The sequence below is a fragment of the Kogia breviceps genome, chromosome 4 (assembly GCF_026419965.1).
Source record: "Kogia breviceps isolate mKogBre1 chromosome 4, mKogBre1 haplotype 1, whole genome shotgun sequence".
Lineage (NCBI taxonomy): Eukaryota > Metazoa > Chordata > Mammalia > Artiodactyla > Physeteridae > Kogia > Kogia breviceps.
The window spans coordinates 60,917,176-60,942,293 of record NC_081313.1 but is presented as its reverse complement, the minus strand read 5'-3'; the positions used below and the strand labels follow the sequence as shown (position 1 = coordinate 60,942,293).

Below are 25,118 nucleotides of genomic sequence, written 5' to 3'. Positions count from 1 at the left end.
TTTTTTGGTGCCAACTAATTTGTTTAAATCATTTTTAAAAAAAAAAAATTCTAGCTACTAAAATCCCTATAAACTCAAATCAGGAGGAATCTTATTAGGGTGTATTTTTTTCCCCCTAGCCTGAACAGCTATTGACTAGATTCTTGGTAATAGACCAGCAGCTGCCCCTCATATATGCCAGAGATGAGGCTAGATCAGTAAAGTTACAGTGTTTCCAAAGTGCCTGATTCATCTTACCATTGGCTCAAATATGAAATGCTTGAGACAGGCATCACTTATGAGTTTCTTGCAGACCACTGAGATTTAATCATCTTCATTTCATCACCCCATCAGCCTTAGAGCACTCTTTCTCCCTTTTGGTACTAAAGAATAAAAATTAAAAAGTGTTCCATACATTAAAAAATGGGTGGGTTTAATTGTGGAGTTAAACTGCCGATGAAAGAATCGTATTGAAGTAAACAACAGGTGGCTGATGTGTCAGAAGACTAATCCTTCTCAAAGAACACTTTCTGGATTTATTTGTTCATCACACACACCCCAATGGAATCTTTGTAAATTGTTGTTTTCACTAGTTTTACCTTTGACAGTTGTTGTTTCCTCAACTACCTACAAAGTCTGGAAGAGCTATGGTCATCTATGACAGACCAGTGCCATAATGTTATAAGGAAGCTGAAGCCCAGTCAGGTAAGGCCTTCCAGTTAGTTAGCTCAAGTCTCATTAGCATCAGTAAACAAATTTAAAAACAAACTGAACATGACTGGAATGAGAGAGAAGGGTTGTATGATTACCTCTTGAGCAAAACCAGATAATGTTCATAGTCATTGTTTCTGTTTTAATTCACAAGGAAAATACCTTTATGGAGAAATATAATAAAATTTATGTAACTTCCATTATATAATAGAAGAATGTGAATAGAAAAATTAGCACTGCCTTTTAGCCAACAGATTGTTGTTATCATGGCATATTTGAGCAGTCATACTGAGGCACCTCTAATCTTTCATCCTGAAATGGGAACCTGGGTAGGATTCCTAAACCAGGCAGACATGCATTTTGGTCTGAGTGCATCAGATTATTGATGAGAGTCATTTTTAGGCTTTTAATTTTCCTCCATAGATGGACTTTCTCCTATTACCAGCTAGCTTTTTCTTGGGAGATTCTACTATTAGGTCATGAGTTTTAAAGTTTTCTTGAATTGTATAAGATAGTCAATGAATTATAAAAGGAATCCATAGATTCTTAACTGCTTTTTTTCCTAATTTGTTCTGGTTTAGTATTATGTAATAGTAATCTATTCACAGGTGAGTTGGGGGAGCAAATGGTACTGAAAGTACCACTGTGAGTCCCTCTGTTATTAAAATTAGAGGAAAACCTCCAACCCATTCACGTGAACTTGATGGTTTTTGCTTTCATGAATGCCCTAAGGTCAGAGATGGAGTAAAACAATGAGATGGGAAAATCTAGCAGGGACTCAGACTTGATGGCTGCTCACTAGTTGTATGCAGACTGCTGCAAAAAGTTGAACTTTCAAATTAGAAGAATACAACTATAACTGAGGTCGATAAATATTATGTGCATTTTTTCCCATTTTTCTAGCTTAGCTTTCAGTGCTGTTACATTTGCAACACCAGAAGTAATACTATGCAGTAGGCCTTATCATTTTTATTTAAAAATACCCTTATTACCTCATTCTCTGACTTACTCACATAACACAATCCAAGAGCCTTAACTTAAGGGACATTTGTATTTATCTTTCTCAAGTTGAGTGCGTTCTGATTAATAGATGAGGCTTGTTCTTTGCCCACAAGACTAACCAGTCCTAACTCTGAAGGCAAGCATATTTTAAAATCTTCAATTGGAAGTAAAGAATAGCCTAATTAAATTATAGGGTTATTCTGGTCCCAGTAACAGTGTTTTATAACTAACTTCTGGTTAAGTAGTAGTAGTAATGTGACTTCTCTCTAGATTAGATCATGTCATATTTTCCTAAATTAATAGGGTTCCCGTCAACACAGACTTATGCTCAGTATGAGAGACAATTATAATAGTTTATACTCACTCATCCAATACACATACCATCTGAAAGACTATTTGGAGGAATGTGCTATTTAGTTAGCAACTCAGTAGAAGATTACACCATAGTAGATTACACTGATAAAGAGCAGAGCTATGCTAAGCTTTAGTACCTGGCAGTGTTAATATGAAACAAATTTGAAATTATACTGAGTCAGCTCTAACAAACATTCACATAGAAAAATGTCAGACATCTGATGAATGTCACTTACCAAATGGAACCAAAAGCGAGATGGTCAAGAAAAGATTGTCGTTGCCTCAGGCAAGCTTCTGAAGCCTAGGCAAATTATTTAGCTCCTTAAAATGGGATTCTGACATCCTGAATTTAATGTGTTCTGAAAACAAAGCGTGTGACTCATGAAATAAAGAACACTAAACCGAAATATTGAAATTATGAAAAATTTAGGCCAAAGAGGTAAAATAAAAACAGCTGTTAGGAATGAAAAATGGCTGTAGGAATTTAGTTACAAGTACTTCACAAAAACATTTTCATCACATTTACATAGTGCAGCATTACAATACAAAGCTAGCTGCTGTCCTGACCAAGCAAGTTCTCTTACCATCTAACAAAAATAATTTAGGTACATTTCTTTGCATGGAATTGTCATATATGTTTCCATTTGTTGGTACAAAACATAGAAAAAAACATTGGCATGTTTTGTAGTGATAAGTAATTTTTTCCCCCATGTACTAGAGTTCCAAGTGTTCTGCATTCCAATTTTCATTTGAAAAAAGTAACTAACTACTGGTTCAGTTAATTTAGTCTCTTGTTTGTTTATACCTCTTAGAAATGCAGCATGAAGTACAGAAAATTTGAAAGAAAAACAGATTTTTGTTTACAGAATCTATAATACATAGAGAAGGGTTGGCTGGTAAAAGAGAAAAGAAAATCTCAAGTCTGACTTCACGTAGACCACAGAAAGTTGTGAAAAGAGCTGTATAAAAATACGCACTTGTGCTTTAGAAGCTTTTAGCATACAATTAATAGCTTAAAATACTATTTACTGCTTCCCTATATGCTATTTTCTGATATATTTACACACCTTGCAATCTTTTTTTCATCATTAAAGCAAAATGGCATGATCTTAAATATAGATAGGTTAAAAACATCTGAACCTTGAAACTTCCTCTGTCTCCTCAGTACTCAGCACAATGTACTCCATGGACTTAAACCCAGAAAATTTAGATTGCTTTAATAAAAATTTTAACCAGCAAATGTATATAAATTTTTTTTTAAAAAAAGCTTGTCCAAGGGCATTCAGATTAATGGCTTTTATATAATACCTACTATAGTGCCTTGTAACTGCCTCTGTAAACCAGAAATAAAGGGAAAAAGCTCTTGGATTTCCCCCCCAGTCAAGATGTCACTTCCTTCCCCCTCATGGTTGGCTTTCTGTTAAGATGGATCTCTTTTGTAGGAGAGAGGACTACACAGGCTGCTGATACCAGTCTAGAGAAGGCACTCACCAGGCCAAGACAGACTGTGTTCTAACTTGGGTGTTACACCGTTGATCAGAACCACCTAGCCATGGAGGCTCTGAAGCTAACTAATTTATCAGCAGTTTTGTCCTAGTTGTTTTGCTCACTTGATATGGGCTTTTTACTTTGATGCTCTTGAGGAAAACAGTCAAGCTAAACAGTGATGGTGACTTTCATGATAAAAGATGAGCTAAACCACTAGCTAAGCTACATGGTCCATCATCCACAGAGATGGTGGGCTCGTGGACACCAAGTCTTTGCTGCATGTCTCCTGCTAGTTACAGTGAATCAGCTGGAGGGTTTGATGAGGGCAGACAGGATCACAGCAGGGCAAAGGATTTTGCCATGTGTTTGTTCTGTCACTAAGTGACTGTTCAAAAGAACATATATTTTTCTTCATGGAACATAATTTTTCTAAAAATGAAATTTGGGAAGTTAGAATGATTCAAAGTCAGATATTAAACATTATTAGCTCCTTAACATACACCTGTCATTTTCATTATGAAGGAAAGCCTCTCGTTTACACTACTGTGATTCACAGTGCCCTTTGTAGATCAAGAGGTCACCTTCTCTATCTTGGCTTTAGCTGTCAGATGGAAGCCTCAGACTTTTGCACTTTAGGTCATCTAACGTCTTCCAGTGTTTGTAGTTATCGGCCAAATGTTGCATCAGGGTTGGCAGGTGTGCAAAGGCTGCAAAGATATAAGAGAATAAAAAAGAAGCCTGTTAAGTTAGATTCCAGGAGCATTTATAAGGTTGGGGCTCTGTGGGACAAATTTGGGATCAGAATTGGAGAGATACACTAGGTTAGGCCTAAGGTGAACACAGAAGCATGAGAAGGATGAGTTACTAAACACTGGTTTCTGAAATATGAACAGGTCCTTTTAACTAAAAATTGATAACAACAAAAGATCAGAAAGAGAAATTAATGATCCCATTTACCATCACATCAAAAAGAATAAAATACCTTGGAATAAACCTACCTAAGGAGGCAAAAAACCTGTACTCTGAAAACTATAAGATGTTGATGAAAGAAATCAAAGATGACACAAACACATGGAAGGATACTATGTTCTTAGATTGGAAGAATCAATATTGTGAAAATGACTATACTACCCAAGGCAATCTACAGATTCAGTGCAATCCCTATCAAGATACTGATGACATTTTTCACAGAACTAGAATGAAAAAATGTTTTTAATTTGTAAGGAAACACAAAAGACCCTGAATAGCTAAAGCAATCCTGAGGAAGAAAATCAGAGCTGGAGGAATCAGGCTCCCTGGCTTCAGACTATACTTCAAAGCTACAGTAATCAAAATGGTATGGTACTGGCACAAAAACAGAAGTATAGATCAATGGAAGAGGACAGAAAGCCCAGAAATAAACCCATGCACCTATGGTCAATTATTCTATGACAAAGGAAGCAAGAATATACAATGGAGAAAAGACAGTCTCTTCAATAAGTGGTACTGGGGAAACTGGACAACTACATGTAAAAGAATGAAACCAGAACATTCTGTAACACCAAAAACAAAAATAAACTCAAAATGGATTGAAGACCTAAATGTAAGGCTGGCTACTATAAAACTCTTAGAGGAAAACATAGGCAGGACACTCTTCACCATAAATCACAACAGTATCTTTTTGGATCCACCTTGTACCTAGAGTAATGAAAATAAAACCAAAAATAAACAAATGGGACCTAATTATTAAACTTAAAAGCTTTTGCACAGCAAAGGAAACCATAGACAAAACGAAAATACAACCCATAAACGGGAGAAAATATTTGCAAATGAAGCAACCAACAAGGGATTATCTCCAAAATATACCAACAGTTCATGCAGCTCTGTATCAAAAAAACAAAAAATGGGCAGAAGATCTAAATAGACATTTCTCCAAAGAAGACATACAGATGGCCAAAAAGCACATGAAAAGATACTCAACGTCACTCAATAAGAAATGCAAATCAAAACCACCATGAGGTATCACCTCAAACCAGTCAGAATGGCCATCATTAAAAAGTCTACAAAAACAAATGCTGGAGAGGGTGTGGAGAAAAGGGAACTCTCCTACACTGTTGGTGGGAATGTCAATTGGTGCAGCCACTATGGAAAATGGTATGGAGGTTCCTTAAAAAACTAAAAATAGAGCTACCATATGACCCAGCAATCCCACTCTTATGCATATACCCAGAGAAGACCATAATTCAAAAAGATACATGCACCCCAGTGTTCACTGCAGCACTCTTTACAGTAGCCAAGACATGGAAGCAAACTAAATGTCCGTTGACAGATGAATGGATGAAGAAGATGTGGTGTATATATATATATACACACACATATACAATGGAATATTACTCAGCCATGAAAAAGTGGGATAATGCCATTTGCAGCAACATGGATGGACCTAGAGATTATCATACTAAGTGAAGTAAGTCAGAAAGAGAAAGACAAATATCATATATCACTCACATGTGGAATCTGAAAAAAATAAAGGATACAATTGAACTTATTTACAAAACAGAAATAGACTCACAGACTTTGAAAACAAATTTATGGTTACCAAAGGGGAAACATGGGGGGGAGGGACAAATTAGGAGTTTGGGGTTAGCATATATACACTACTATATATAGCATAGATAATCAAGAATCTACTGTATAGCACAAGGAACTCTACTCAATGTTCTGTAATAACCTATATGGGAAAAGGATCTGAAAAAGAATGGATATATGTATAACTGAATCACTTAGCTGTACACCTGAAAGTAACCCAACATTGTAAATCAACTATACTCTGATATAAAATAAAAATTAAATTCAAAAAAATTAAAAAGGACCTCAAAAAAATGAAAAGCTGTTTATCAACTGATATTACGAAAAGAATCTGTGATTCAGAGTGGACTTAGTATATTTTATGTTCTCTCTAGAATTTCCTCCAATGATAGAATAAAACTCCTGTAAGCTTTGGAAACATGTCCTTGGAAGAGTTGAACACCTGTTTATCCAGTCACCAAACATCCACTGAGTCTTCCATACACATGGTTTGTGCTGAGGACACACAAAGTGTTCAAGCACCCCCACCACACCTGACTACAAGCAGCTGACTTTTTCTTTTAAGTTACATTTCATTTACACCTTTAGGCCCAGCCTCTGTCATTAAAGGTAACCATCATAAGGTACAGCAAAATATTCTGTTTGTGGGTAACAAAACAGGAACTGTCTTACCATCCCAAGCATCAAACATGTCTGTTATGAAGTAGTCAATAAAGGAGATCTGAGACTTGGGGATGCTACAGGTATTCCGGTCAAACACTGGCATCACTACAGGTAGCCCCTGTCTCTTCTCTTCATCAGTCTGTAAAAAATAACACAGGGCTGTAGGGCACATAAGGAGCTGTCACAGTGACATCTAGTTTGTCAGAACCACTCTGAAAATGGGTCATAATCCAGTTGTATCTATGAAGAAATTGGCTTGGCAAGGTCCTGAGGCTTATATAAGACAACCACCTGATGAGCTACAGTGACTGGATTCAGGTGTTCTGACTCTCAAATGTGTTATGCTATCTTATAGCCCCTCCTGAAGCACTTATCTCAGGATTCATACCCCTTTTCTGAGATCTCTTTTCATCACAAGGTCAAGACTATTTCAAAGTAACACTAATAATACTAAGTGGCATTTATACTGAGGGTACAGGAGTGATGGTGTGTTTAAAACTGCTGATGCCTTAGTGTGAATCAAAGAACTGGCACAAAGCTGTACAAATAGTCATTGTATTATTCACTGTCATATGCTTGTAGTTTAAAAAAGAAAGCCAGTTTCACTTAAGAATGTCTTCATTAAAGTAGTAAGAATTATTAATCTTATTAAATTTGACCTTTGAAAATACGTCTTTTTAATATTGTGTGTGACAAAATCGGAAGTACATACAAAGCCCTTGTGCTGTACATCAACATATTATGGTAGTCTAGATGAAAAGCAGTTAGGCAGTTGAGCTGAACTAGCTTCTTTTTTTTCATGAAATAACTATGTTTTACTCAAAAGAATGACAAACTGAGGTTTTTCAGATTGGGGTATTGGTCATGCAATTCTCAAGATATGTGTAAATCTGAGTATTTTGCACATTAGAGTGTATGTTTATATGCATAAGGTCATAATTCACTGGGCTGAAATTGAGATCCACATTTACTGGTAGTATGCTGAGCCAGAGGCTGGCTGATCAGAGACCTTATTTGTCACCTGATTTTTAGGTCACATTGTCTTGTGAACATTAGTACTTTCCTTTCTGGGAAGAGGACACCTAAACAGGGAGATTACATTAAAGAACTTAAAAGTGGTTCTTTTCTGTTGCCCCATTCACATACTTTGAGAATAACTAGAAGTAGGATTTTAAGTCTTCTCTGTGGGTCCTGGGAAGCCCCGTTAATGGCCTCCTACCAGTTTTTGGCTCAGCTTGCTCATTTCAGGTCAGTCGATTAGGCAGCCTTAAAATAGCCACTGCTGTTCAAGGAGTAGTTTGGGTGTTTTCCCCTCTCTTTCTGGCAATCTCAGAACTGCCTGTCCTATTTTTCTTTTGATTCACGGGCTCTCTTCCCATCCTTGAAAGCTGCACCTAACTTACTGGGTCCTTGGCTGGCCTTTGCCCCTGCCAACCCTTTTAGACATTATCAGCTATTCTTTTATTCTGCCTCAGCAGTACGTTCCAGCCATATAGGCACACAACCCACCCCACCCCCGGCCCCAAAGGCATTACTTGTAGCTACTTGTGACATATTTGTCTTTCTATCACAAATAATAAACATTAGTCCGTAGAGCCTCTTCTTCGAAAGTAGGCCTCTTTTAAATGGCATCTTGTGGTCTACTACGTTATTCTTTAATTCCTCTTCACACTGCCAAAGTTGCTATTTTCCTTACATAAAAATTGTTTTTCCTCCCTACTAATTTTGCTCATAACCCTTTGTTCTCCCAGAATTCTCCCAGAATGTCCTTTCCCATTTCTAAATTTTGAAATTCTTCAAAAAAAAACAAAAACAAAATTACAAACTCTAACACCTTTTCCACAAAGCCCTTCTTTTATCTAGAAAAAAAAACTCTTTCTGAACTCTTAGGACTTAACATATACCTCCTTTAGAAGTGTTTTCATTTGTTTTTAATCTACCAATGTATGGTCCTGTTTATGTCTATCTCCCTCCCCTACTGTATTATGAGCTACCCATGGGCAAAGATGTGTCTTATGTCTATGTTCCCCAGACTGCACCATGGAGATGACAATCTAGTGAATGAATGGAGGATTTCCCAGTTTTTGTGGAAATTCAGGATCTAAAAATTTGAGGATGAAAAGATACTTGCGAAGGCTCAGTTTATCCCCCTTCCCCTAGAGAGTTTAGTTAGTGACCAGCCACATCAGTTAGTCTCTTGAGGGACCAGATTTCTATTCCAGGCAGGGGTGAGCCATTGCTTTCCAGGGAGGAGTCATTTATTTACTGTGACCCGGGGCCATTCCTAGAAGGGAAATGGAGCTTCCCTAGAAAGGCAGCACACCTGTGCAAAGTACTCCTCGGAGATCCTTCCGGCCCATTCGATACATAGGTCCAGGGGGCGGCATGGATTGGCCACGTCAGCACACTTAATCATCATGCGCTTAATCAGGATTTGATTTTCAGGAAAGTTCTTCCCAATAGGGTTGCATTCACAGTCACTGCCTTCAATCTGGAAAACAGATGGTCACATCAGGACTGTTTAAATATGAGGGTGAAGTCCACAAGGGCCAGTTGACCAGATATTAGATGGCAGTCACCCAGGCAAACTTAGGCATGAGACTTGTTGAAGGAGGCCTTCCCATCCTTAATTCCATATATGATACATTGATATATTCTTGGGGACGGGGAGCGGTCAAGCAATACAAACACATAGAGCTTAAAAGGTCGAAGTCCCTATCACCACCCATCCACAACCTCACTTTCATCCTGTTCCCCAGAGGTAGCTGCTACAAAGCAGGTTTGGTTTTGTTTTGTTTTTAATAATTTGGTATGTAATCTTAAGGAAGGAGAGCTTTTCTCCCAGTTTTATCAGGAAATGTGTAAAAGCACAAATTCCACTTTCTTAATACATTAAAAGATGGGGAAATGCCACATACATGTGACCCTTCAATTATTTCTTGAATTCTTTCTACTTAATATGCCTGACAGCTCCCTCTCTCCTGTGACCTTCTGTCCCACCCCCAGTTACCCACCTCCTCCCACTTTGTTCTTTCTCTTAAGGTATGTGTCCACTCATGCTTTCCCAGGCTGCTCTTCTGGCTGGGTGTAGGGAGGGTGAGACGTGTAAGTGTTGGGGGTACTGGGAGCAGAGAGTGGGTCAGGGTAGGAGCAGGTATATTCAGCCATGTTAAAAAGACTGGTTGTACACTAATATCTACCTAGTGATGATGTCAGCGGTCCAGAGCCAAGTGGCCAGGTCTGTGAGTAGGCTTATGTAAATGCGACAACAGGCCAATTATACAAAACGCAGAAGACTATTCGATTCCCTGATTTCAAAGATACCATGGAACTGACTGTGTAAACATCTAATTAGCTCTCCAGAGCTCTGCCAAGCTGAAGGACTGTATGACATTTAAGGATTTTTTTGTTTTGTTTTGGGAGTGGACCCATTTATTAAACCATCAATGGGCAGAATTATATTCTGAAGGCTGGTATTTTGATTACCATTGGGAAGATACTGCTTGGTATAGTTACTGTGGTACATAAATCTCAACAGAGTTGGGGGCTTACTTGGATAGATGACCTTCCCAACTCTAAATTCTATGACTCTGTTTAATTTCCCCCTCTTAAATCCCCAGATCCTTGCTCCCATAAGTCTCTGTGGAAGGAGAGGGTCCTGGCATTGTGCTGTGGAATCCCTGGGGGATGGAGCAGAACACAGGTGAGGTGGACACTGTTCCTCCATCCAGGCTGGTCATGTGATGGGTTCTACACAGATAGTTTCCTTACTGATCATCAAGTTACATCTAAGACAACCATTCCTCATTCATTCACATATGCAACCCTCATACAGGAATGAATGAAAAGCTCTTCTAACTTTATGGGGCTATGAACAGCTTTATGGTATGAGAGGGCAGTTGATCTCATTTTAAACAGTAAGAGATGTGAACTTATATCCATGTTCCTAAAACCCAAGTTTGTAAGGACCTTAAGGCAGGTCTAAGTTACATCAGTAAATTTTAAAAAGGAGAAAGACCTGTATTTTTGTTTTCAACTAGTCACTCCCAATTTAACTTTCTATAGTCTTTAGATACTGATAGGCTTTTAATGCAAATCAGCAGGATTATAGTTCTTTAAAACATCTAATTTTGAGGTCTCCTGAGAGCTCAGAACAGAGAACTAAAAAGGCTCTCAATCTCCTAAAATGCCACCATTTACTCCAGTCTCTACTGTCTGCAGGCTCCTTTCATCATAGACTTTGGACCTACTTCCTTTTGTCACCGCTGGCTTTATCTCAGTCAGGGCCTTTCTTTCAAGGAGCTCAGAGTTGCTGCGGACATTCTCAATCTATTCTTGTCCTTAGGGAAAACAAATGACCAGTACTTTCAGCCTTCTTTATCAACTCCAAGCAAATAACCATCTTGTATTCAAGATGGAGAGAAAAGGCTTTGAGGCCAGAGTAGGCGCTAATGGAAATACGTTCTGGTGTATCTTATTACATGGGAAATGCTTACCTCAGCTGCCATTGGCTTGTTGATGCTGTTCACAAATTTGTTCACGTGTTCAAAGTGTTTTGTCATCTCTGTTGCTAAAACCATATCAATAATAGCCTGGCGCAGTGTTCGATAATGGTTCCTAAAATAACCAGAAGACAAAGCGCCTTGTTCACATCATGTCCCGAATTAGAACTGTTCTACCATTTCACCACACTTCCCACAATCTAGGAGGAAGCTAGGGGCACAGAGTTAATGAGTGAAGATCACAAAAAAGTTTATCTGCTCATATTCCTACTAAGCCAGGACTTGGTGACACTATTTATTCCATTTTCCCCAGTGACAGCTGACCCTCATATGATTTATGAGTATATAAAAAAAAATAAGTGTCCCAAGGGCACTTATTTCACAAGGTGATTCCCTTCTACCTTCCCTTGGCAATGTCAAAACAGTGAGGTGAAAGGAAATGACAAGTTCCTTCCCTACAAGGCTAGTACAGCAACCTGGTGAGCTGTTCCATGGCATTCAGTGCAGACACAGTGATTCTTGTTACAGAGAAGTGCCATTATTTCTTTTGATGATGGCATTGGAAAAAAGTTTCCCAAATAATGAGCAGTTCTCTAGATTGCAATTAGATAGAAGTTGTAATGGAAGGAGCAACAACCCTGCTCAAAATCACCCAGTTCCTATCTTTTTCTAACTTCAAGAGCCAGAATGGGGAACTGAATAAAATTGGCTATAGGCAAGAATTCTTCCTATGAAAGTTTTAAAAACTATACTTGATACTGATGAAGCCTTCAGTTGAAGGTGGAATAACTGGTCTCCATATTTTCTCAGGATTCTGGAGACCAGATAGGTTCAGGTTCATGTTGACAAGTGATCCTTGAGGCCTGAGTGAGCTCTGAGCTCCCTGTATACTGTCCTTTCTCAGGGGTCTGCACTCAAGCCTGGCTGGTGCTATGTAGGAAATACTCATAGCTTGACAGCAGGGTGGTGGCTGGCAAGAGGAATTGCTCCTATCTGTTGACATTTGGCCAACTCACCAGAGGGGGAAGCTTGCCCCACCCTGTGGACTCCAGGAGCTCCGCTGGGACAGTGGAACACTGTCTGCTCATGAGTTAGGATTTTAAGTGACCGAAAATTGAGCTGGGGAAAGATGGGTAAGGATACATTTTCCTCAGGTTACATCAAAGACAGGATGTCCTTTTGAAAGGATAAAAATATCTGCTATATTTGCTAGTAGTATAATCAATATTTATAGAGTGCTTTGCAGTGTATAAAACATTTTCATGAACTCACTGAAGACCAGATGGAGTTTAAAAAGATGAACAGTCTAAGCGGAAAATGGAGGAGGGCTGGCTGCACATCAAAGAAATCTATGTGGTCAACGTTTGTGTACATCTTTATGAAGATGTCCTTGCAGCATCTGTGAACATTTAGTAGGGAGTGCTTGCCTTGTAAAGCAGCTCAGGGTAAAGGCACAGCCGCCAAAGTAGTGAGAGTGATGTGACGCCAGGAGGGAAACCCCAAAGAGGCTGCAGGAGGCCGGAGTCCTGGCTGCTGTTGGCCTTCCCTGAGGGCTTTGACCAGGCTCCACAGGCTGCACAGCAGCTGAGCGCCACCCACCTCACAGACCCCGCCCTGCCTAACATTGCCGACCCAGTCGCCCTGTTGCCAGAATGCGCTAAAGTCTGAAAATTGCTCAGCATGACCAGGCAGAGCATGGGCCTCTTCTCGTGTGGTTTCACTTGCCAAGACCACTATCTTGATAATTCTGAGCTCTTCTCACAAGTGTTCATCCAGGGACATCTACCCCAGCCATGTGGCTGACAGGGTCTTGGTGCTCCGGCCTGGAGTCAGGCCTGAGCCGCTGACATGGGAGAGGCAAGTTCAGGAAACTGGACCACCAGAGACCTCCCAGCCCCATGTAGTATCAATGAGCGAGAGTTCTCTCAGAGATCTGCGTCTCAACCCTATGACCCAGTTCCACCCAACAGCCAGCAAGCTCCAGTGCTGGATGCCCCATGCCAAACAACTAGCGAGACAGGAACGCAACCCCACCCGTTAGCAGAGAGGCTGCCTAAAATCATACTAAGTTCACAGACATCCCAAAACACACCATCGGATGCGGCCCTGCCCACCAGAAAGACAAGATCCAGCCCCACCCACCAGAACACAGGCACCAGTCCCCTCCACCAGGAAGCCTACACAACCCACTGAACCAACTGTACCCTCTGAAGGCAGACACCAAAAACAACGGGAACTATGAACCTGCAGCCTGAAAAAAGGAGACCCCAAGCACAGTAAGTTAAGCAAAATGAGAAGACAGAGAAATGCGTAGCAGATGAAGAAGCAAAGTAAAAACCCACCAGACCAAACAAATGAAGAGGAAATAGGCAGTCTACCTGAAAAAGAATTCAGAGAAATGATAGTAAAGATGATCCAAAATCTTGGAAATAGAATGGAGAAAATACAAGAAATGTTTAACAAGGACCTAGAAGAACTAACGAGCAAACAAACAATGATGAACAACACAATAAATGAAATTAAAAATTCTCTAGAAGGAATAGCAGAATAACTGAGGCAGAAGAACGGATAAGTGATGTGGAAGATAAGACAGTGGAAATAACTATCGTAGAGCAGAAAAAAAATGAATGAAAAGAATTGAGGACAGTCTCAGAGACCTCTGGGACAACATTAAATGCAGCAACATTTGAATTATAGGGGTCCCAGAAGAAGAAGAGAAAAAGAAAGCGTTGGAGAAAATATTTGAAAAGATTGTATTTGAAAACTTCCCTGACATGGGAAAGGAAAAAATCAATCAAGTCCAGGAAGCACAGAGAATCCCACAGAGGATAAATCCAAGGAGAAATACGCGAAGACACATATTAAACTATCAAAAATTAAATACAAAGAAAAAATGTTAGAAGCAGCAAGGGAAAAGCAACAAATAACATACAAAGGAATCCCCATAAAGTTACCAGCTGATTTTTCAGTGGAAACTCTGCAGGCCAGAAGGGAGTGGCAGGATATACTTAAAGTGATGAAAGGGAAAAACCTACAACCAAGATCACTCTACCCAACAAGGATCTCATTCAGATTCGACAGAGAAATTAAAACCTTTACAGACAAGCAAATTTAAGATAATTCAACACCACCAAACCAGCTTTACAACAAATGCCAAAAGAAAGTCTCTAGGCAGGAAACACAAGAGAAGGGAAAGACCTACAAAAACTAACCCAATACAATTAAGAAAATGGTAATAGGAACATACATATCAATAATTACCATAAATGTAAATAGATTAAATGCTCCAACCAAAGGACACAGACTGGCTGAATGGATACAAAAACAAGACCCATATATATGCTGTCTACAAGAGACCCACTTCAGACCTAGGGACACATACAGACTGAAAGTGAGGGGATGGAAAAAGATACTCCATGCAAATGGAAATCAAAAGAAATCTGGAGTAGCAACTCTCATATCAGACAAAAATAGACTTTAAAATACAGACTATTACAAGAGGCAAAGAAGGACACTACATAATGATGAAGGGATCAATCGAAGAAAAAACAAAACAGTTGTAAATATTTATGCACCCAACTTAGGAGCACCTCAATACATAAGGCAAATGCTGACAGCCATAAAAGGGGAAATCGACAGTAACACAATCCTAGTAGAGGACTTTAACACCCCACTTTCAGCAATGGAAAGATCATCCAAAATGAAAGTAAATAAGGAAACACAAGCTTTAAATGATACATTAAACAAGATGGGCTTAATTGATATTTATAGGACATTCCATCCAAAACCAACAATACAGTTTCTTCTCGAGTGCTCATGGAACATTCCCTAGGATAGATCATATCTTGGGTCACAAATCAAGCCTTGGTAAATTTAAGAAAATTGAAATCTAATCAAGTATCTTTTCCGACTGCAACTCTATGAGACTAGATGTCAATTATAGAAAAAACTGTAAAAGATACAAACACTTGGAGGCTAAACAATATGATACTAAATAACCAAGAGATCACTGAAGAAATCAAAGAGGAAATCAAAAAATACCTAGAAACAAATGACAATGAAAACACAATGACCCAAAACCTATGGGATGCAGCAAAAGCAGTTCTAAGAGGGACATTTATAGCAATACAATCCTACCTCAAGAAACGAAATCTCAAGTAAACAACCTAACCTTACACCTAAAGCAATCAGAGAACAAGACAAAAAAAACCCCCAAAGTTAGCAGAAGGAAAGAAATCATAAAGATTGGATCAGAAATAAATGAAAAAGAAATGAAGGAGATGATAGCATAGATCAATAAATCTAAAAGTTGGTTCTTGAGAAGATAAACAAAATTGATAAACCATTAGCCAGACTTACCAAGAAAAAAAATGGAGAAGACTCAAATCTACAGAATTAGAAATGAAAAAGAAAAATCTACAGAATTAGAAATGAAAAAGAAAAAAAAGTGACACTGCAGAAATACAAAGGATCATGAGAGATTACTACAAGCAGCTATACACTAATAAAATGGACAAACTGGAAGAAATGGACATATTCTTAGGAAAGCACAATCTTCTGAGACTGAACCAGGAAGAAACAGAAAATATAAACAGACCAATCAAAGCCCTGACACTGAAACTGTGATGAAAAATCTTCCAACAAACAAAAGCCCAGAACGGATGGCTTCAGAGGTGAATTCTATCAAACATTTAGAGAAGCGCTAACACCTGTCCTTCTCAAACTCTTCCAAAATATAGCAGAGGGAGGAACACTCCCAAACTCATTTGACGAGGCCACCATCACCCTGATACCAAAACCAGACAAAGATGTCACAAAAAAAGAAAACTACAGGCCAATACCACTGATGAACATAGATGCAAAAACCCTCAACAAAATACTAGCAAACAGAATCCAACAGCACATTAAAAGGATCATACACCACGATCAAGTGGGGTTTATCCCAGGAATGCAAGGATTCTTCAGTATACGCAAATCAATCAATGTGGTACACCATATTAGCAAATTGAAGGATAAAAATCATATGATCATCTCAATAGATGCAGGAAAAGCTTTTGACAAAATTCAACGCTGATTTATGATAAAAACGCTCCAGAAAGTAGGCATAGAGGGAACCTACCTCAACATGACAAAGGACATGTATGACAGAACCACAGCCAACATTGTTCTCAATGGTGAAAAACTGAAACCATTTCCACTAAGATCAGGAACAAGACAAGGTTGCCCACTTTCACCACTATTATTCCACATAGTTTTGGAAGTTTTAGCCACGGCAATCAGAGAAGAAAAATAAAAGGAATCCAAATGGGAAAAGAAGTAGTAAAACTATCACAGTTTGCAAATGACATGATACCTACAATACACAGAGAATCCTAAAGATGCTACCAGAAAGCTACTATAGGTAATGAATGAATTTGGTAAAGTAGCAGGATACAAAATTAATGCACAGAAGTCTCTTGCATTCCTATACACTAATGATGAGAAATCGTAAGAGAAATTAAGGAAACACTCCCATTTACCACTGCAACAAAAAGAAAATACTTAGGAATAAACCCACCTAAGGAGACAAAAGACCTGTATGCAGAAGACTATAAGACACTGATGAAAGAAATTAAAGACGATACAAACAGATGGAGAGATATACCATGTTCTTGGGTAGGAAGAATCAACATTGTGAAAATGACTATACTACCCAAAGCAATCTACAGATTCAATGCAATGCCTATCAAACTACCACTGGCATTTTTCACAGAACTAGAACAAAAAATTTCACAATTTGTATGGAAACACAAAAGACCTCGAACAGCCAAAGCAATCTTGAGAAAGAAAAACGGAGCTGGAAGAATCAGGCTCCCTGACTTCAGACTATACTACAAAGCTACAGTAATCAAGACAGTATGGTACTGGCACAAAAACAGAAATATAGATCAATGGACCAGGATAGAAAGCCCAGAGAGAAACCTACGCACATATGTTCACATTATCTTTGATAAAGGAGGCAAGAATATACAATGGAGAAAAGACAGCATCTTCAAGAAGTGGTGTTGGGAAAACTGGACAGCTACACATAAAAGAATGAAATTAGAACACTTCCTAACACCATACAGAAAAATAAACTCAACATGATTAAAGGACTAAATGTAAGGCCAGACACTATCAAACTCTTAGAGGGAAACATAGGCAGAAAACTATGACATAAATCACAGCAAGATCCTTTCTGACCCACCTCCTAGAGAAATGGAAATAAAAACAAATGGGACCTAATGAAACTTAAAAGCTTTTGCACAGAAAAGGATACCATAAACAAGACGAAAAGACAACCCTCAGAACGGAAGAAAATATTTGCAAGCAAAGCAACTGACAAAGGATTAATCCCCAAAGTATACAAGCAGCCCATGCAGCTCAATAGCAAAAAAACAAATAACCCAATCCAAAAATGGGCATTAGACCTAAATAGACATTTCTCCAAAGATGTACAGATTGCCAACAAACACATGAGAGGATGCTCAACATCACTAATCATTAGTGAAATGCAAATCAAAACTACAATAGGGTATCACCTCACACCAGTCAGATCGGCCATCATCAAAAAAATCTACAAACAATAAATGCTGGAGAGGGTGTGGAGAAAAGTGAACCCTCTTGCACTGTTGGTGGGAATGTAAATTGATATGGCCCCTATGGAGAACAGTATGGAGGTTCCTTAAAAAACTAAAAATAGAACTACCATATGACCCAGCAACCCCACTACTGGGCATATACCCAGAGAAAACCATAATTCAAAATGAGACGTACCACAATGTTCATTGCAGCACTATTTACAATAGCCAGGACATGAAGCAACCTAAGTGTCCATCGACAGACAAATGGATAAAGGTGTGGCACATATATACAATGGAATATTACTCAGCCATAAAAAGAAATTGAGTTATTTGTAGTGAGGTGGATGGACCTAGAGTCTGTCATATACTGTGAAGTAAGTCAGAAAGAGAAAAACAAATGCTGTATGCTAACACATATAGAACCTAAAATAAAAAACCTAAAAAGGCCATGAAGAACCTAGGGGCAAGACAGGAATAAAGGATGCAGTCCTTTATTTAAGAGAATGGACTTGAGGACACGGGGAGGGGGAAGGGGAAGCTGGGATGAAGTGAGAGAGTAGCATTGACATATATACATTACCAAATGTAAAATAGATAGCTGGTGGGGAGCAGTCGCACAGCACAGGGAGATCAGCTCAGTGCTCTGTGACCACCTGGAGGGGTGGGATAGGGAGGGTGGGAGGGAGTCACAAGCGGGAAGGGATATGGGGATATATGTATATATATAGTTGATTCACTTTGTTATATAGCAGGAAGTAACACAACATTGTAAAGCAATTATACTCCAAGAAAGATGTTAAAAAAATAAAGATGAATAGTCTAAAAAGTACAGTTCAGTTTATAAGGTTATTATTTTACTGTCTGAAACAATGGTACAGCCTTCCCCCTAAGAGGAAGCTAAGTACTTGGAGAAGTTAGGGAAAACTGAGTTTCCCACTTATATTTTACAAACCTGTCAATATTCTTGAAAATGTTGCATTTGCTGTCCTTGACCGTGAGCTGGAAGGCCAGGGCTGTGTGGTGACTCTCCAAGACAGCAGTGTCATTATAGAGCACGGCGAGTTCACTGCCTGCGTTGCACAGGAAAGAGTTGGTCCTTCCTGGGTGATCCACGTCATGGACTGCGGCAGCAATCAGGGCAGCCACCTCATCTAGCTGATCGAGGCTTCCCTGGGGTCAGGGGGAGGCAAGGTTGAGCATTACCCACTGGATGTAGGAGACCTACACTCATCCCTGTCTCTCTGGAGGGAATGAGCCAGGGGGTCCTTCTCTGACTTCCTAGAAGTTAAGAGGCCACCGAGGGTATATCACATCACTTTGCTGTACTGTGGATTATCTGGAGGGAAATAGAAGTCTGAGTAGCAGTTATAATGGATACCTAAATTCTTTCTCCAGGGTTCATTCACTCTAGTTCTGCTGCAGGAGGATGCCAAACAGGCCTATGCTGTGTGGCATATTGCCATGACTCTTCTGTGAGTGGATAGAGAAGAAAGTGGGCCTAGGATCACAAGTGTTACTTTATCTTGCCTACTTCTGAAAAGACTTTGAGAGTATGGCAGTAAATGGCACAGATACAACAAAACTCTTCACACAAAGATAAAAGGATTACAGCCAAGCAACACAAGAGGATCAAGGGCAAGAAGAATTTTCCCAGGAAAACTGAGGGTAAGGGGGCTCTTACAGTGAAGAACACAATTCAGCTCTGGGCTAGCAGGTGGGAAAGGCTAAAAGGGAGACCCTCTTTCTAACGCTCTCATTATGTAGTTAAAGAACGCAAACCAGAGCATCAGGGGATACAAATGTTTTTTCAGCTCACAGCTTTAGGAGGAAGTTATCAAATGGGCTACTGTTATATAAGAGACACTGTACTTTATGAATTCATTCCTTTAGTTTTCATTTATTGGATGCTTACTGGGTGCCAGTTGTCATGCAGAGTGCTGGAGTTACAGTGATGAATTATACTGGCATAGCCTGCACTAATGGAGTTGGTAATTTACTGGAGAAGGTACAAATAAGGAAACACACAAACAAAATTAAGTTACTGTGAGATGGGTTAAGCAGGGAAGTACAGGTGGTTTGAGAGTGTAACCATGAGGCTTGATATAGTTTAGGGCAGTGCTGTCCGTTCAACTTTTCTGTGGTGATGGAAATGTCTGTATGTGGGCTGTCCAATATAGTAACCCCTAGTCACTTACAGCTGCTGGACACTTGAAATGTGCATTCAATTGAGGAACTGAATGTTTCATTTTATTTAATTTTAATTAAATGTAAATAGCCACATGTGGCAAATGGCTGCTTATGGACAATGCAGGTCCAGAGGGTGGGCAAGAATGGGTTCTCTAAGTAAGTGATTTTTATGCTGGAACCTACAGGATAAGCAGGAATTAGCCAGGCAATAAATGGCAAGGGAGAGAAATCTAGGCAGATCAGCCTATATGATGCTCCTGATGTGAAACAAACGAAGTAGCTTATTCAGGAAACTTAAAGAGCATCATTGTGGCTGAAGGGTAGTGAGTGAGGGGGAAACTGGTCCCCAGGATGAGGCTGGAGGGGTGGGCATAATTTTTGGTTTTCCTGAGTTGCTTTCCTAGGCTGTGGGAGAAAAAAATTGCAAACAGCTTCTCATATGCTAATAGGTAAGGAACAGTGAATCTGAAGCTCAGCCCTGAAAACTTTCCTGAAGGCTGTCCCTACCAGAAGGAAGCCATTTCCATTTCCAATCCTGACCTCCTGGAGCTGGTGGGCAATCCTGGCTTGCCTCTAGTCCACATGAACTGGTTTCCTGAGGGGAGACAGCAGTCGCTGCCATTCTTTTCAGCTCTTCTCAGAGACTGATTTTGTAATGCCCAGGGCAAGCAAACATACCTAGCCCCCTTTTGCTGCTGGTTAGGAGAGGCCATGGTAACCCATAGGTACAGTCAGAATCCAGAGCTGCCCTGACTTGGCCTCCACTCTCACTGATTCTACCTGTGCAGTGAGGACCCATGAGGGCCAAACTTTGGGCCTCCAGCTAGTGCTCTTGGAGTATGTTCAATCTTGTTTGGAGTATGGGGCCACTTTATTTTAAAATTCTTCAATGACATAGATTCAAGTAAGTGGAATAGACAACAAATAGCATTAGACAAGGCATGTCTTTCCTTCCAACTTACACTGATTTAGACCTGGTACTTTTACAAAGATACCAGTAAAGGGCCATGCCCTGCAGTTTTGGTGGGCACTGTCTAATAATGCAACGTCTGATAAGAAATGCAGGGAGGCAGGGAAAGAAGACCAGGCTGCTCACTAGCAGATGGGAGAAGCAAGGCTCTTCCCATGGCAGGGAGGGACTGTGTGTGGAAGAAAACTTCCCCACCAAACCCACGGCAGGAGAAGTTTCCCAAAGCCTTGGAGGTGCAGACATTTCTGCATAGTTTTTTCCTCCTTTAACCAGCAGGAAGATTTGGATCATACTGAAGCAGACTGGCCAGAATGGACTCCAATCTGGATTAGCCTTTCAAACAGTTCCTTTTCTAGGACAAATAGTCACTCACTCAGAGAATAACAAAAGAATGCTGGCTATCCTGATCTCTCCACTTGCAGTGGTTCTTGGGAACTGGTAAGAGTGGGAAGGAGATAGGCTGTGCAACAAGTTGAAGGGGAATGTCAGCTCTGGACATGTTATCTATATGGCTGGGTTGAGGATGTGGAGCTATGTCACAGTGACATTAAGAATTTTAGCCTTATAAAGAAATTAGGGGTGACAGATGACATGGATATTTGGTAAAAACATTTTTCTGACTCTCTTTGTCAGCGACAGCATGTCTGGTGAAAGACACTTCATGAATAAATCCCACTCGAAGCGCCTCATGGTGGACTAACCAGTGATCTTGGGCTGCTACTAAACCTCTGACCTCAGGAGTCCCTTCCAGCCCAATTCTCTGGGGTTCTTTGCAGCTCTAAATTTTCTGAGTCTTTGGCCTCTTAGAAAATGTCTTTTGGATTATAAGCATATTGTATCTAGTCTTAGACTTGTTTGTATTGCTGCTATTTGAGAATTCAATCAGACTCTGAATGTGCTAGCGGAACAAACAATTTAAAGAAAATTTCTTATTTTAGGGGAGGGAGACGAAAGGAGATAATAAAGTGACTAAACATTCCATAATTTATCAAGCATTTAATCTATATTTTTCTAGAGTGCTTCTGCTTAAGTGGGGTTCATCTTTAACTCAAGGCTGCAATGCCTATAGGTCACTTTGGTCTCAGTGTTAATGCCCAGGTCCTGTCCTCATTTGGCAGTGTGCAACCTAAGCTGTATAATATCTCATGTAATGTAAAATGGAGGAATGTGAACCTGGAGTAGGAATCTGGAAGTATCTTAGCTCCTCAAAGAAAAGCGCTGTAGAAACAGGCTGTTATCACCTGTGATATCACCTTTTTTAAAAGTAGGAGACAAAAATCTTCAAAACATCATTCTTGAATGACACTCTTTGCTTTCTAGCTGATGAAAGTAAATGCCAGGATCAGTCTTTGGCAAAACTGAGAGGGGAACATTCCCCCTCCCCATTTTGGTGCCATTTCTGCTCTGTTTACCTATCCCACTACCGCTCTTCTCCTTAAGTACCTAGGGTCTTAAGACTAAGTCAGAGAATGATTGAATGTTAAGCATTTGCAGATTGATTTGAACCTGTCTCTATACAGCACTTGTCCCAAGGGTATCTATATTCTAAGCTTCACTTCTAATTGTAGCAAAGGAATTACAAGCTTCACCGTGAAAGTGATGGTAGTTGGGGAAGAGGGGAGATGGGGATCTCTTGCCAGCTATACATGGAGTATACATAGGACTGCCCTACAAATCAGCACCTGTAAATGACAGTATTGACTTCTAAGACTAAGGAACTTGGAACTCTTGCAGAATTATACAAGTCATTAATATACAGATATACACATTCATACCTACACAAAACACACACATATGTATGTATGTAAATCAATAGGATGCTGAATGGCTCACTACTGTCTGGATTGTAATATACCAATGACAAAATTCTGATCCTAAAATTTAACCACCAGACCTAGTAACCATTTGCTATAATAATTAAGTTCTGTCCTCTAACCCAGTATCACAAAGGGCTCCTAGTGAACATTTGGAGAATGGGTTCATGGATCAGCCAGACATGTAAAAAGAGTCCCTACAGTGGCATAAATTATTATTTTAAGCATTTGTGGGAAGGGAGGGCTAGGAGAAAATGCCATGTCTTTACAATACCAAAAGGACCAGTCAGTTTGGTAGCTCAAAAACTCTGTCAAAATTGGTTCCAAAATAGTTGTTTGCCTAACATATTTATTAAGATTGAGTTCTTAGATCTCTAAAATCTATGCAGGTAACTAGATTGTGATATCAAAATTCTACCTTCACTCTTTCTTTTCCGAGGAAGAAGGCAGTGGCATGCAGGACATCAGCGGCATGAGTGGAGTTGTGGTAAGCATTGGAGGAGTGGTAGTTGGATTCAATCACTTGGAGCCAGGCCCGAAGGGTAGTTTCAGAACAGTGTAAAAATTCACATACTCCAAACCGGGAAAAGACTTTTAAGCCCAGGTAAACCAATGGCCTGGAAAACAGGGAAAAAAACTCTGATTCATTGTATTCACTGCTCCAGAAGCTGCTTTCTTTGAAGCTACTGGGAAATTGAGTCATTTTTTTCCTGATGCTTCATAGGCACAGGGGTATAAAAATATGTCCTCTCCAAATTAGAAGGTGATAGAGCATCTCCTCCTCACCAGCCACTTCTTTAAAACTAGGTGTCTCATGGTGGTTAATCCAAATGACTTCTAGATTGTCTTAAGTCATCTGCCCTTCAGTGGCTCTAACAACCGAGAGGTCCCTGACAGTCCCTCTCTGTCTCTGCTTCCATGTAAGCTTTGCACTTCCTGTGTCCCCTGAGGAAGTTACTGAGCTTAAGGACAAAAGGAACGGCTTGTGTGGGTTCAGCGAAGTCATGTCATTTAGAATTAAGTTACTTATTTATAGTTATCATTCATATCCAACACCCCTGGAAGAAAATGGACTTCTGTAATAGAAGAGGACTTTCTGTGTTATCTAATCTTTCCCCGGCCTATAGGATGGATCAAAAGAAAAGTCTACAGTGCTGTCAAACTCATTTTGTAAGGTGGGACTTCAACAAGTTTGGGGCTGAGAATACTTAGAACTCTTGGCTCTCTGGTGCAAAGGATGACCTGGGTAGATCTGAAGAAGACACTCAGTATTTCTTCATCCTGGGTATCACCAGGCTGATCCCACATCTTACCTGCTAATACTCTCTTCTCCATAAAGGAGCTCACTCAAGGGGCCACAGTCTCTCTGCGCATTTGACACTCCTCCAGCATGGCATGAAAAGCAGAACCTGGGAGGTCACTTGTGGCAAGGACTCACATCTCCCTCAAAGTTTCCAGATGTGAAAGTCTTGAGTGTGACCATCAATCCTCCCTCTGCCTACAGCCAGAGAAGCCACATACCTTTTGTGTGTCACAGCTTCCAATTCAAAGATGTTGAACTCCCAGCTTTCCTCATTATCAAGTAATTGAGCGATAGAAGGGGGGACATCATTGATGGTTACTGGCATCCCAAGGTGACTGTGACTCGGGGGCACATCTGAGCAAACAGATAGGGCAGGAAGGGTGGGTAGTTGTGGAATCTTGAGTGCTGCTGAGCACTTGTCATCTTCATGGTTGTTACTAGAAAGAAAGTCTTGAACTTCCAGAGGTAAGAAGATTTTCCCTTCAGGGTTCTCTTACATTATTAAACTTCAGGACCCCCCAATAGAAAAATAATTCAGTTTAACTGTTTAAATATAGAGAGATTTGCAATTCTTATTCTGACAGCGCTCAGAGAAGTAATTTATATTAGGAGACCTGGTTTCAAATGTAGACCATAGAGATGCTTAAACTCCAATGAGACAAACAGAAGTATCACCAAGGCCCTTCCCAAACAATAATCACAACACTGAGGGAGAGAAAAGGCCAGAGACAGGTTATCAGTAACAAGTGGATAGAGGACAACTTACTCTTAGTGAACACATACTCGTTTCCTGACAACCTTCTCAAGCCATCCTGGAATAAAGAAAGATGCTATGAGAAACATGCTTTATATGCCATTATTGTTATTCTCTCATTTTTTTTTTTATTAGCCAAGGAGATTTGAATCCTGAATAACCCAGTCAATCTGGAACTCCAAGTTGAAGCTCAAAATCAAGTGAGAACAATAGCTACAAAA

The 25,118-nt window shown here is 39.8% G+C and overlaps 1 protein-coding gene across 12 annotated transcripts in view; it reads right to left on the bottom strand.

The window, feature by feature from the left end:
* Positions 1 to 2,503: 2,503 nt before the first annotated feature.
* Positions 2,504 to 25,118, bottom strand: part of PDE8B (phosphodiesterase 8B) — a 357,518-nt gene continuing 334,903 nt past the window's right edge. For all 12 annotated transcript variants that reach the window (XM_067031182.1, XM_067031183.1, XM_067031180.1 and 9 more), the window contains 8 exons: positions 24,910 to 24,955; positions 24,362 to 24,497; positions 23,259 to 23,457; positions 18,822 to 19,039; positions 11,262 to 11,382; positions 9,089 to 9,256; positions 6,775 to 6,904; positions 2,504 to 4,241 (listed from right to left, as the gene is read on the bottom strand). In XM_067031182.1, coding sequence (XP_066887283.1) covers positions 4,132 to 4,241; positions 6,775 to 6,904; positions 9,089 to 9,256; positions 11,262 to 11,382; positions 18,822 to 19,039; positions 23,259 to 23,457; positions 24,362 to 24,497; positions 24,910 to 24,955 — 1,128 coding nt within the window. In that variant the 3' untranslated portion in view covers positions 2,504 to 4,131. The remainder of the gene's footprint in view (positions 4,242 to 6,774; positions 6,905 to 9,088; positions 9,257 to 11,261; positions 11,383 to 18,821; positions 19,040 to 23,258; positions 23,458 to 24,361; positions 24,498 to 24,909; positions 24,956 to 25,118) is intronic.